The sequence below is a fragment of the Candoia aspera genome, chromosome 1, assembly GCF_035149785.1.
Source record: "Candoia aspera isolate rCanAsp1 chromosome 1, rCanAsp1.hap2, whole genome shotgun sequence".
NCBI lineage: Eukaryota > Metazoa > Chordata > Lepidosauria > Squamata > Boidae > Candoia > Candoia aspera.
The window spans coordinates 292,315,660-292,329,084 of NC_086153.1; the positions used below are offsets into that span (position 1 = coordinate 292,315,660).

The 13,425-nt window shown below is 38.8% G+C and overlaps 1 protein-coding gene across 1 annotated transcript; it reads left to right on the forward strand.

Annotated features, from left to right (window-relative positions):
- Positions 1 to 380: 380 nt before the first annotated feature.
- Positions 381 to 11,860, forward strand: PSMA6 (proteasome 20S subunit alpha 6). Its single transcript, XM_063290048.1, has 7 exons — positions 381 to 560; positions 1,723 to 1,817; positions 2,915 to 2,996; positions 4,173 to 4,328; positions 6,559 to 6,737; positions 10,594 to 10,688; positions 11,658 to 11,860. The coding sequence occupies exons 1-7, from the start codon at positions 485 to 487 to the stop codon at positions 11,713 to 11,715; spliced, it is 741 nt and encodes a 246-aa protein (XP_063146118.1). The 5' UTR covers positions 381 to 484; the 3' UTR covers positions 11,716 to 11,860.
- The last annotated feature ends 1,565 nt before the right edge of the window (positions 11,861 to 13,425 follow it).

Below are 13,425 nucleotides of genomic sequence, written 5' to 3' on the forward strand. Positions count from 1 at the left end.
GAAGCCTTTAAAACAAGATGGGGAGCAACAATCCCAGCTAAACTAGATGATTTCAGAATGAAGTGCAGCCTCGTGTTACTCGGTTCCTAAAACCTTTGTCAGGAGAACATCAATTCACCCATTCAAACAAAGATACCGAAGTTTCACACGACGATAAACGCTCTTCCATCACTTGTCGAAGGCCCTTTTACCTTTGCGCCTGCTCCTAAAGCGCATGCCCGGGAGCAAAGGAACGTTTGAGTCGGTGCGATTATCGTTGCTTCTGCGCCTGCGCGTTGCATACCGTGACTAAGGAACAAACGAATAGGAAACAGAAGTACTAGTTCCTCCGATACTTGGGGTAGTTGCGCCTGCGCGAGACCATGTGGCCCGGAAGTACTATCCTCTCTCGCTCGACCCCCGGCCGCTGGAAGTAGAAACCTTTGCATGCTGTGTCTGCGGGCAGTGTCCCCGCTGCTGCTTCGTTTACATTTTCTGCGCGACCATGTCTCGAGGCTCCAGCGCCGGGTTTGACCGGCATATTACTATCTTTTCCCCTGAGGGGCGCCTTTATCAAGTAGGTAAGTGAGTGGCAAGAACCGCCTCGTCATGATGCAGGACGCCGCCTTTCTTTCTCTGCATCAAAGGAGGGGAAGAAAATGCATATTAATAACACAGCTGCTTGTTTCTTTCTCAGAAGTGGTGGCAAGTAGAAATACGGCGGAGCAGCGCCTCTGTTTCTATCATAATCACTTTGAAAGAGACGGCATTGAAAGCACAGTCGCTTTTAAGCCATTAACTTGCTGCATAGGGCGCTTTGGTATTTTCCTTAGCGTAAATATGTGGGCGTGCTGCTTCAAGAGATGACCAGTTGTTGGCAGCGAAAACCTTTGTCATTGGCTGAAAGCGAAAGCGAAACAAAATGACCTGGGAAAGCGAGGATGTACCCAGGCACTAGTAGATGCGGAGGGAAAAATGGGCCCGCGAAGTACCTTTTTTCCCCTCCTGCGAGACTACTACGTTGTGGCTTTTCCTTCTCAATGCTGACTTTATAGCATACCTCTGTATTATCAGGATTTTATCTGTAACTTTCCAGATAGTTCCTAAAGTTCACATGGGTGCCTTTCAGAGGCATTGTACTGCAGTTCACATAATTCCCAGCTATCTGCAATATTAGTTGGACATTCTGGGAAATATAGTCCAGTACATCCACGGGTCACCAGATTGGAGAAGGCTGATAAAGAATACTGTGTTTTTCCTCTGGCATTTACTTGCTAGTCTCTTTATGATCTTGAATTAAGATGAGAGTACGAAAAATCAGCCTATATTGACATGAGGAGGTATGCTTCTTCTGTGACGTTTTATGAGGCCTTTTGTAGTTATTGATCGCAGATATTAGATTTTACCCAAAATAGTCTGGGAGTCTGATTACATTTCTACTTTGCATGCTGTTTGTTTTTATACCCAGCAAGAATTGTGCTAGATTCATACTTCTGTATAAGACTCGATTCACTGCCTGATAGTACAGACAAATGTGAATACAGAATATGAAAAATCTAAAATTGTAGCAATCTGGATGTCTCAAAAAATATGGTAGCATTGCTTTTCAGTGGTGTATCACTTAGTCTAATGCATTGTTGTGGATCTGAACTGTCTACTTTTAGTGAAGGTTTGTTTCTGATTTTTTAGATGCTGTCACTGTTAGGGTGCTGTTGGTAAAATCTGTATTTAATGTATCACTAGAATATGCATTCAAGGCCATAAACCAGGGTGGACTGACATCAGTAGCTGTTCGTGGAAAGGACTGTGCAGTTGTTGTCACACAGAAAAAAGTACCTGTAAGTATTTCTTAACAAAATCTATAGTATGACTATATAGGTCCTCTTTGATCATATATCTGGCTGACTTTTGTCTTTGCTGTTCCTTGATTTTTAATTCTTCTGTACTTTGATCTTACTAATGAAGAATGGTTTGATGGTTTAATGAATGGTTTAAAGATCTTCTAAAGCAGCCTTTCTCAACCTTTTGACCCTGGAGGAACCTTTGCAATATTTTTCAGGCCTGGGGGAACCCCTGCACATTCAGACTCAAATATAGGCCAGAGGTTACAAAATTATTACATATGTTTCATGTGTGGGCCTGCATATATGCATTAACAGTGTTCTTAAACTAAAAATAAAGAATGAAACGTACCTCTTTAACATGAAGTTGCCTGAATTTGAAATAATTTTTTAAATAAATCGTGATCTCCCAGGGAACCCCTAGTGACCTCTCATGGAATCCTAGGGTTCCATGGACCCCTGGCTGAGAAACCCTGTTCCAAAGTCTGAGTTCAGTTTGGACATCATGTTAATTATTGTATAGCAAAGTGCAGAGAAAGAATAGTAAGCACTCGTTTCATCTCCAGTACAAAAAATTCAGATGCTTTTGTATTTCCTTAATTGTAACTTGTTATATTATTCAAACTTACAAATTGAAGGTATAGTAACTATACAGGAGGAAGAGGAAGCAGCACTTAAGAGCTGGCTTTTCCCCCATGCGTTGGGATAGGGTGAAGCCAGAGTTGGAGGAGAGTACTGTAGGTTGTATTGGGGAGTTTTGGTTGTGGTGCCAGGTTTTGCTTTGTTTGTTTGTTTCTGGGTTTATTGGTCTTTTTTTTTTTTTGCTTTTACAGTTTGTATTTATTGTTTTGTCCTTTGGTTGTGAGCCACCCAGAGTTTAGTTTCAAGATGGGTAGCTATAATTCTCTAAAGCTGTTTTCAGTTACTAGCTATCCAGGGTTTGTACCACATCTCTGTTTTCAAATTAATTATACCAGACTTCAGTGTCCCTAAAAGGCAGTATTAATATTTTTTTTTTCCCCTGTGGAAGTAAAAAAGAAACCTCATTCCATCGTAGTGGTGTCTACCTTACTATGTTCTGTTTTATCCATTAGGACAAGCTACTGGATTCTGGCACAGTGACTCACTTATTCAGAATAACTGAAAATATTGGATGTGTAATGACCGGAATGACAGGTATAAGCGTAAGACAAATCAGATAGCAAATAGGATGCATAGAAGTGAGGTATCTCAGTTTATTTTTGTTTTAAATACATAATATTTTAATATTTCATAATCAAGGATATGGTCTAAAGGCAATGGAATGCATTTTTAGAAGTGACTTTAGATTTTTAGATGTGAGTACTAATTAATAATCTTATCCATACTGTACTAAAGTGCCTGGAAGAGGGAGAAGGTGGAATAATAATATTTCGGATTTTGGAGGGATATGTTGTGGGCTACAGGTAGTCGCCATTTGCGATCTTCCCTGCGGGCTTCCCCAGAAAATCAATGGGGAAGCCTGCAGGGAAGGTCACAAGTCGCTGGGGTAAGTCTCCCCCACCTGTGCATCCTCCCCCAGCCCCTCTGCGTTCGTGCAATGCTGTCCACACACACCCTCTCTGACCCACGCACACTCACGCACCCTCTCCAAACCTCGCTTGCACCCTCATGCAACCAACCCGTGACGTGCCCCTTGCGTACTCCTCGCACCCTCCCCAACCCACGTCGCACCCCTTGCACACCCTCCCTGACCTGCATGTGCCTCTTGCCCCCTCCCTGACCTGCGCCTCTAGTGTACCTCCCTGACCCTCCCTTGTGCACCATCCCCAACCCATGCATCTCGGCTGCCCCCTCGCACCCAACCTGACCCATGCCTCTCAGGCACCCCCTCATGCACCCAACTCAACCCACGCTGCTCCTTTTGCACACCCCCTCACACCCCCTCCCTAATCCTCCCTTACACCCTCCCCTGCACCCCCCTGCACCTCCTCACTCCCTCATCCACTTGGCAGGAACCACTTACCTGCCTGCTGGTCTGAGACTTGCAACTTTCTCCCGGTTTCCCCGCTGAGTTTGGTTGTGGGAAGTCAGCAGGAAGTTGCCTTGCCTTATGACTGTGGGACTCGCTTAATGACAGCAACCAGGACTGCAGGGATTGCTGTTGCTAAGCGATGCAGTCATGCTTTACAACTGCATTGCTTAGCGATGGAAATTCCAGTCCCAGTTGCCATTGTAAGTCCAGGATACCTATATGTTCTTAAGAATATAGGAATAAAACAAATCTTTTATTTGGATTTAAGTATTTTTCCTTTGAATTATACTGTTATATGGCATATGGGAGTGACTTTGGATCTTTTATTTTAACAACAGCGGACAGTAGATCGCAAGTGCAGCGAGCCCGCTATGAGGCTGCCAACTGGAAGTACAAATATGGTTATGAGATTCCAGTGGATATGCTATGTAAAAGGATTGCAGATATTTCTCAGGTCTACACACAGAATGCTGAAATGAGACCTCTTGGTTGCTGTAAGTATAAATATAAATGGAAAGTAATGCTAAACTGTTGGAAACTGAGGTTGCAGTCCCGTGAAGCTATGAAATCTCATCCCAACTGACCTCCACAAAATATTTTGGCTTGCATAAGATTCATATTTTAATGTCATGATGAAGACTGGTATTGTGGTATCAACCACTCTGTTGATGACACCAGGAGGCAACCTGCTGCCTTCCTTTTTTTTTTCTTTCAGTTACTGTTTCTATATAATTTAATTAGCATGGTCTGTGCTTTGAGATTATAGAAGTTATTGTCCAAACCTTCTGGAAGACAACAGATTGCCTACTCCTAATCTATCCCATGAAACTTTAATTCAGCAGCCAGATTAATTAGAAATTGCACAAGCTTACTTATTTTCTTTCTCTTGATTTATTAACTGCAGCAATGCCTGGCATCAGTTCAAGTTTCTAGAAAGGCTTACTTGACAGACAAGTATTAATGCTGCTTTCAAATGAATATGCTTCCTTCTGGTTGACCACATCCCAACCATAAGAAAGCAAAAAATGATTTCTCATACAAACACTTTATTCCATTTTAAATGTTTCCATGGATTGATCTGGATGCATCTTTCAAGTTTAATTTTTTTGTATTCCTTTTGTTGGAACCCTGATTATAGTACCCAAGTAAAGATATATGCATATATAGAATGAGATTAATGTCTTCTGTTCTTCAAATTAACAGGCTTGGCTTTTTAACGTATTTCATCCTAAAATGCTGACCTATACATATATTAATGCAATGAGCTGAATTAGAAAGTGCCCCAACAGAATTCCAAGATGAAATGTCTGTATTGTCAGATCTTTTTGATGTAGAATACATTTTAGCTGTGTTTGAATGACAATGTTGGGAATTGTATCTGTTCAGTGTGAGGCTAGTAGATAGCAGAATCATCCTGTCACATGAGCTGGTGAGAAGAAATAAAAAAATGCATCTCCTTAAGTCAAGGATGCTGAGCTCTGTTGATGATAGATGTGTCTACATTAGTTTATAGGCTTTATCAGCTGTCATTTTCTTAGTTTTGCCTGAATACATAATTTTCTAAACTTCTTGATTGTGCAACATTTATTTAGATATTTGTTTATTTAAAATACTTATTTATAAATATTTATTTAAAGTACTGCATATTTTACTGTATACATAGGTTTCTAGTCATGAGTGTTAAGTGATGCATTGAAAAGCATTGACATGAAATCTTAGGTTTTAAGTCTCTTAAACATTTAGTAAAATTCTATACGCAAGTTGATTCTTATGCTTTCTGTGTGTTGCTTTGCTGGGCAGAGAATGTTAAAATGGGAATTAGACTCTAGGAATTAGAGTTCTGTCAATTGGGTTATTAGAAACTGCAGAAGTGAAGTAATGTTCCAATTTATGCAAGTTCCATTACTATCAGGGATTTGCTTTGAAATGTAAGTAGGACTAAGTATAAAATGTTAATAAAAAGTTACTTTGAACTTTTGCTTACTTTTTTCCCAAATCCAGAAAGCTGTTGTTACAAATGCAGATTTTGAAAAAGCAAATATATTTTAAATACCATTCTAATATGAGGAATAGTTCTACTCTTAATTGGGATGTTGATGTCTGACAAAAAGAAAACAAAAATAGATAATAATACCTTTATATGAATTTTTCGTATTAACCAGACTTGAAATATTTTTCACTGTTCTTGTCACTGGACCATAAAGTTAACTGAAGAGCTGAAGAAGATGCAGAAATTGGCAACATAATTATTAGGAAATTGGAACAATGCCTGCCTGTTTTTCTCTAAGGAAGGAAAGGAGGGGACCATGCATTGTTGGACAGGAAAGGGTTGGGCTTGGCATTTGCAAATGAAATTCTGGGTGATCAAGGGTTTTGTTGTTGTTAGGCTCCTAATCTTCCTTCCAAGTCTCAAACTAGGGAGCAGCAACTATCACTGTACAACTGCTCCAATATTTCTAACCTGCCTGCAGTTTCAAAGCTGGGAAGATACTCAGTGAGCAACACCAGAGTTGCCATACTGAGCGAAGGCTGAAGTTTATTCATGCATGTTTTATAAAAGGGGTGTATGAAAAAGAATCAACTTCTTTGAAAAAATAAAGCTATCTATGTTTACATATTTAATGTTTTGTTAGCTGCTGTTCACTGTCCAGAGTCACAGTGTTGAGATGGGCAGCAATATACATTTAAATAATTAAAATAAATTTCCAAATTATTTCCCTGAAGGCATGATTATGATTGGCATTGATGAAGAAAACAATCCTCAGGTATACAAGTGTGATCCAGCCGGATATTACTGTGGGTTTAAGGCCACAGCTGCAGGGGTCAAACAAACAGAATCAACTAGCTTTCTTGAAAAGAAAGTGAAGAAAAAATTGGACTGGACATTTGAACAGACAGTGGAGGTAAGTCCATAGGTAAGGTTGCATAGGCTGAATAGGTTGCAATACCAAATGGGGGAAAGGGTTTGAGATGCCCTGTTTGCTTTTCAGTATAGTCACTATCACTATATAAGATGTTTTCTTCTAACTTAGGGTAAATTTTGCTTATGTGATTTATTGTCATCCGTATTTTCTATTGGTAAAGCCATAAAAAACGCTGGCTTAGATTCCTAACTGGCATCTCATCTTTCTATAACATATTGCTAGAATTATACTGTATTAATCTCCCTCTTCTGGGAAAAACAGTTGAATACAGAGGCAGATGAGAAACTTGTTATTTCTTGTGATAAATACTGCTGTCTTCCTTGGCAGAGCTTTCTTTTAAATCCGTTATTGTAATGTCAGTGATGAATTAATATTGGAATACAGGTAGTCCTCACTTAACAACCATACATTCATTGACCATTTGAAGTTATGATGGCGCTGAACGAATGGTAGCTGTGGCTGGTCCTCAAAGTTATGGCCGTTGCAGTGCCCCCATGGTCATGTGATCAAAATTTGGTTGCTTGGCAGCCTGCCTGCATTTACAGCCACAGTGTGAACCTCAACTCCCCCCACCCCATCTCTGCCCTTTTGGCTGCCCTTGTGCAGCCTTCCTGAAGCCTCATGAGGCTGTGCAGAGGCCTTGCAAAGGGCCAACAACTGGCTTGGCCGGGCATACCTTGTTAGCAGGAGGAAGAAGATGGCAAAGGTCAGCTGGGGGTAGGGTGGGGGGCAGGGTGGGCAGCAGAGTGCAGGGTGGCCAAAAGGGCAGAGATGGGGGGAGATAGGTGGGGGGAGTTGAAGTGAAGGCAAGCACGGCAGGGCAGGAGAAGCATGAGATCCTTGCCTAACAATGGCACAGTCCTGGCCTACCAACCGCAACCGGGACTACCAGACTGCCGTCATTAAGCAGTGCAGTCGTGATATTTGGCCTGATGACCACATTGCTTAGCAATGAAAATTATGGTCCCAATTAGGGTTGTTAAGCAAGGATTACCTGTATGTAAGTAATGTGGACTCAGTTGACCTATATGAAATGTTGAAACAAAGCTTTTTTCCATCCTACAAATAAAGTACAGTATGTTCTTTTATTTGATACGATATTCTAAAAATATACCAAGTTAGGTTTTAGTATTAGGCTTGCTTCATTTTGATAATATTCCTCTCTGAAATCATCTAAGGCAGTTCCATATTTACTGTGTGTCAGTACCCTATATCTTTTAGTTGATAGAATGTGGGAAATCTTGTGTTGCCTTGCAAAATAGCCTCTAGAGATCATAGCTTGCACAGAGTAGCATGAGCATACTTGAGGTGAAATTGGACTTTAGTTGTGGTTGTGGCCTCCTGGCCAAAATGTGAGAAAACTGACAGGTTATAACCTTACTATTACCAGAGAATACTGGTTATAATACAGTTACAATTAGTATACCTCTATATTACTAAAAAGCATTATATGAAAGCCTTGATTAACCAAAGTCATGGTAAATGGCAGAGGTCAATACTTGTGGGTCCATCTGATAAATGACCACAAAATATAGAAGATTGTAGCTTGGAATTTATGAGGAGTAAATGTTAAAGCATGTAGAGAAATGAAGTAAAAGATATAAAAATAGATATGTTGTCTGTAAAACTAAGAGAAAGTGGAAGGATGCAAAAATCTGAATTAAGGTAGCCTGCTCTTGGGGAGTGGAGTTGATGAATACATACAAGGAAATGAAGACACAGGCATAATTATGAAGGAAAGGTTTTGGGACACGGTGGTTTTTGGGATGCGGTGGCACTGTGGGTTAAACTGCTGAGCTGCTGAGCTTGCTGATCGGAAGGTCAGCGGTTCGAATCCGTGTGATGGGGTGAGCTCCTGTTGCTAGTCCCAGCTCCTGCCAACCTAGCAGTCTGAAAACATGCAAATGTGAGTAGATTAATAGGTACTGCTTTGGCAGGCAGGTAACGGCGCACCGTTTAGTCATGCCGGCCACATGACCATGGAAGTGTCTACGGACAAATGCCAGCTCTTCGGCTTTGAAACAGCGCCCCCTAGAGTCGGACATGACTGGACTTAATGTCAAGGGAAACCTTTACCTTTGCCTATGAAGGAAAGAGCAAAATGTGTGTCAGAAAGTATGAAATAGTATCATCTAGATTGCTTGTGAGTGCATATGGTTATTCTCCTGTAGAAAAAGAAAGGTAACAAGTATAGAATGCCAAAACTGCAGATGGGTTATGTGTCTCTGGGAAGGTATTCGGCAGAATTGTGACTGAAAGGGTCCAAGAGGTGATAATGAGCAAAACTTGGAAAATACATTGTGGCTTTATGCCAAGCAGGAATTCTGTAGAACAGATTTTTGCTCTTCAAGTTATTTTAAGAAGTATGATTATGAAAAAAATATGTATTGCTGGTTTGTTAATTTAGGGATAGCATATGATGAAGTTAATGGGCATGGATTATCCTTTGCATGTATATAGAATTGAAAGTCTATATAGTGTTTACTGCTTAATATAGTGCTTACTGCTGAATGCAGTAAGAACAGTTTATCATTAAAGTAATGCACATGTATGTAAAGATGGAATACTTGACAAATTCTTCAAAACTGGGCATGCAGTAAGAAAATTCCCTAGGTAATTTGATATAATCTGTAAGGCATATTTGTTATTTTAGAGATACATTTGATTGGCTATATAAATACATGGTACTTCGTTTACAGATGTCACTTTGTTGTTGGTTAATCACCTGAATGATTTGCAAGGAATGTTAGAAGTATGTCTTGAAGACAAAGGTACTTATGGTTTGACATGGAAAAGAAGTAGATCATTATAAAGATGGGGAAAAATTAGAGCAGGTAGATAAATTTGTGAAAATGCTAGTAGATTGATAGTGGGGTAATATATGGTTCATTGTGTGGAATCAGTGTTTATCAAAAAAAAGGGGGGGGAAATGTCTGAGTAAGAGCGTGCTTCTGGCCATTTTGTCATTTAGAACTGAGAGTCAGGTACATTAAGAAAATCATAAAAAATAAAGTACAGTGGAGTGGGCTGCTTAAGTGTATGTGGCAAAACAAATGATAGGATTGTGAATGAATGGGCAATGAATGATAAAACTGCCCAGAGTCCCCTTTTCGGGAGAAATGGGCGGTCATAGAAATTTGATTGATTGATTGATAAATAATCAAACAAACAAACAAATGTGATCAGGATAAAGAGAGTAAATGGGTTGAGAAGAAGGGGAAGACTGAGAAAGTTATAGTTAGGTGTAGTTGATGAGATCCTCAAAAAGAAAGGTGGAAGTTTAAAAACAAAATGTGAGCTACGAAGCAGTGTAAGGACAGGGTGAAAATAAAGTCAGTCCCTGATTCAGCTTCTTTGCCACCTATTTGCCTGTTGATGTGATCATAGCTTTTTTTTAAAAAATGAGTGGCAGACTAACTTTTTGTTCTCTTTCACCTTTAACAAGAGATTCCTTAACTCTTCCTCATTTCCAGCCATCAGAACAGTATGACTAGCATATCTAAGATGATTGTTTCTCCCAATAATCAGTTTTGCCTTCTTTTCCTTTTTGCGTTTCAGGATACTTTTTTTTTTGTTCATCATTGAACATGTAATGAATTTTGGTCCAGAGTTCTTTGGGTGTTCTGTTTATCAAAATATATCAGAAATATATTTATAGGTTCAATTGTCTTCCTTTACAAAGCTGTGCTAGAGTTTTCCATTTGAAATTCCCAAATTTGGGCTTTGCCTGAAAAGGGACAAAGATTAACAAGTATCTAAAAGAAAAACCAGGTTTGTACATTGATCAGTATTAGAAATATTTCTGATAAAAATTTGTTTTATGTTTCACTTCTAGACAGCAATAACCTGCCTTTCTACTGTTTTGTCCATTGACTTCAAACCATCTGAAATAGAAATAGGGGTTGTTACAGTTGATAATCCAAAATTCAGGTAATGTAAAATTGAAGTTTGTTTTGGTTTGTTTTGGTTTTGGTTTTGGTTTTGGTTGGTTTGGTTTGGTTTGGTTTGGTTTGGTTTGGTTTGGTTTGGTTTGGTTTGGTTTGGTTTGGTTTGGTTTGGTTTGGTTTGGTTTGGTTTGGTTTGGTTTGGTTTGGTTTGGTTTGGTTTGGTTGGGAGGGTTGATTTTGGCTATCTTAATTTTTATAGAAATTACATAAGTGTGATCTCCATGTTTTCTGTATCCTGGCACTACTGTGTGGTCAATTTATTATGTAACAGTTGGTGTCTGAGTACATGCACTTAAAGAAATATGTGTGATGTGTGTATATGCCACTACAACTGCCTAGTCAAAATTAATTAATAGACTTTTGGAATCCGGAGGGAATTGCACGGCAGCAGGCAACATCATGGCATTGCATTGGCAGAGGAAGATATGATTTCTCCTTTATTAACATAATGCTGGAGATACTAGGCACAAGCTAGCACAGAATCAACTTTAGTACTTTACACAGTACTACATACTTTGCCTGTAGACCCTAGCATAAAGACTAAACCCAGATATTCTGGCATGTGGACTTGTTAAAAATAGCTCACATAGAAGCATTTCTAATGTTTCCTGTGTCACACAGACTGTGCAGTTCTAGTCCAGGCTACAAGATTTATTTGTGCTGATAATCCCTGAGGGTATCTGCTCATTCCACCAGATTGGATAGGGTAGGCATGCTCTAGATCCCTTCCCTTAAATGTTGTGGCCTTGCAGGACCTAGGAAGTAATTGTTCTGTTTTTATTGGTTGTCTGTTCTATTCTATTCTATATTCTATATTCTATTCCCTGGTTGTGAGCCGCCCAGAGTTTGGTTTTAAGATGGGTGGCTGTACAAATGTTTTAAACGAATAAATAATAACATGATTATTTGAGGTGAAAAATAAAAGTTACCATTGTTTCTCCCTTCTTTCTAGGATTCTTACAGAAGCAGAGATTGATACACACCTTGTCGCTCTAGCAGAGAGAGATTAACTCTGTTTAAAATTTCTCATTCTGTGATTACAAAGCAGAATGTCTGGTGAATACAAATGGGTGGTTCTGAATTATGGGATGAAAACAGAATGTTCTCTATCTGATGTATTTCTTCACCTTGAATAAATAAAGTGAGGTTTTGGAATGATTTGTTCTCTTTCATTGCTTGATACCGAAGTTATGATATGTCAGTGATGCTGTGACTCAATCTATTGCTACTTTATTCCTTATATGCCAAAATAATTTCCTTTGAGAATGCAGTATAGCCCCTCCCTGATATTTAAGTCTTCCAAAATTTTAGTAACAATAGCATACTAATAAAGGATCTTACTGCTATTGGAAATGCAGCAAAAAATCTGTTATATTGCTCTTATGTACATGCAATGAGATAGGCTGATTGACCTTGTTTTCCTTATTTCCAGATAAATTTATGTGGAGCACTAGCTTCATTTACTGTATCTTCTTGGTGTATAGTGAGAGTCCAATAAGCAGAGGTGAACACAATTAATATAATTAAAATCCAACTGGACAAAAGTTGTAACATTGAGAAAACTGGGTTAATGTGTTACGGTTTTCTCTGAGAAGGAAATGAGTAGGGATATACAAAACATTTCATTTGAAACAGATTGAAACACACCATTTTGTATACCCCTAGAATTAATTCCTTCAATCTCCATGAGGTTCTGAATGATTAGGATGTGTTAAAAGAACACATTAAAAATGTGTTCAAATGTTTAAAAAATCCATATTGGGTGTATAATTTATTAGGCTACTTGTATTTCACCAATCCTGATGCCTTCCAGATATGGTGCATGTCTGCTCCAGTGATGCTCTAGCCAAACTGGCAATCTTTGCAGTAATGTAAGTCATAAAGTGTGAAAGCTCTTGAGATCTCCCGAGCTCTTCATCAATTAAAATACCAGAAAAGCAGGTTCAGGGAGGGAAGAGGAAACTACAGCCTTTCCCATTAAAATTTTACTAGGTGTTGGGATGACTTCAGGTTGCAATCAGAACTGCTTACATGAAAACTGCTGCTTGATCACCACGTTTGGAAGAAAAAAACTCAATTGGTCTTCATCATAGTCGGCAGGACTTTTAGCAGTTAAAAGCAACATATAAAAATATAATCAAACATCCATGAAATATTAAATGTAGCTATTGTTTTAACCCATTTCATATCTTAAGCAAAGTGCATTAAGTTTTTAATTTTATATATGAGTTTCCATTTCTGCTCAAACTAACTTGGATAAAACTCTTGTATTTCAAGAGTCCAGCATATCTTTGCAGTTTATATAAAGTACTACAAAATAATACATATTTTTCAAGTTTTTAAATTACCATCCTAACCTTATAGCATAGAAGACTTAACATGAACTCTTCAGATGATTTAACAAAGGTTTTGTAAATTCTCTAGAAACTTTGTTATACATGAAATAGTAAATAAAATGGTTGGTTAAGACCTCTCCGAAAGTCAGCAGCAATGAAAAAGATTATGGCTTGCTCTGCATGCCCTCAAGCCTACTTTACAGCACTTGAGATCCTCCAGAGCAGATTAGAGTATGAGAAAGATACGGATTTGCTTCAATTGGGAAGTTAAAAATTGCATATCAGTGTTAAACATTTTATTTTGACATTCAGCTTGCAGAAATACTGTATAACTTGATGTAGTGGACATACATTGGTCCAAATGAATTATTTTTCTTTTAATTT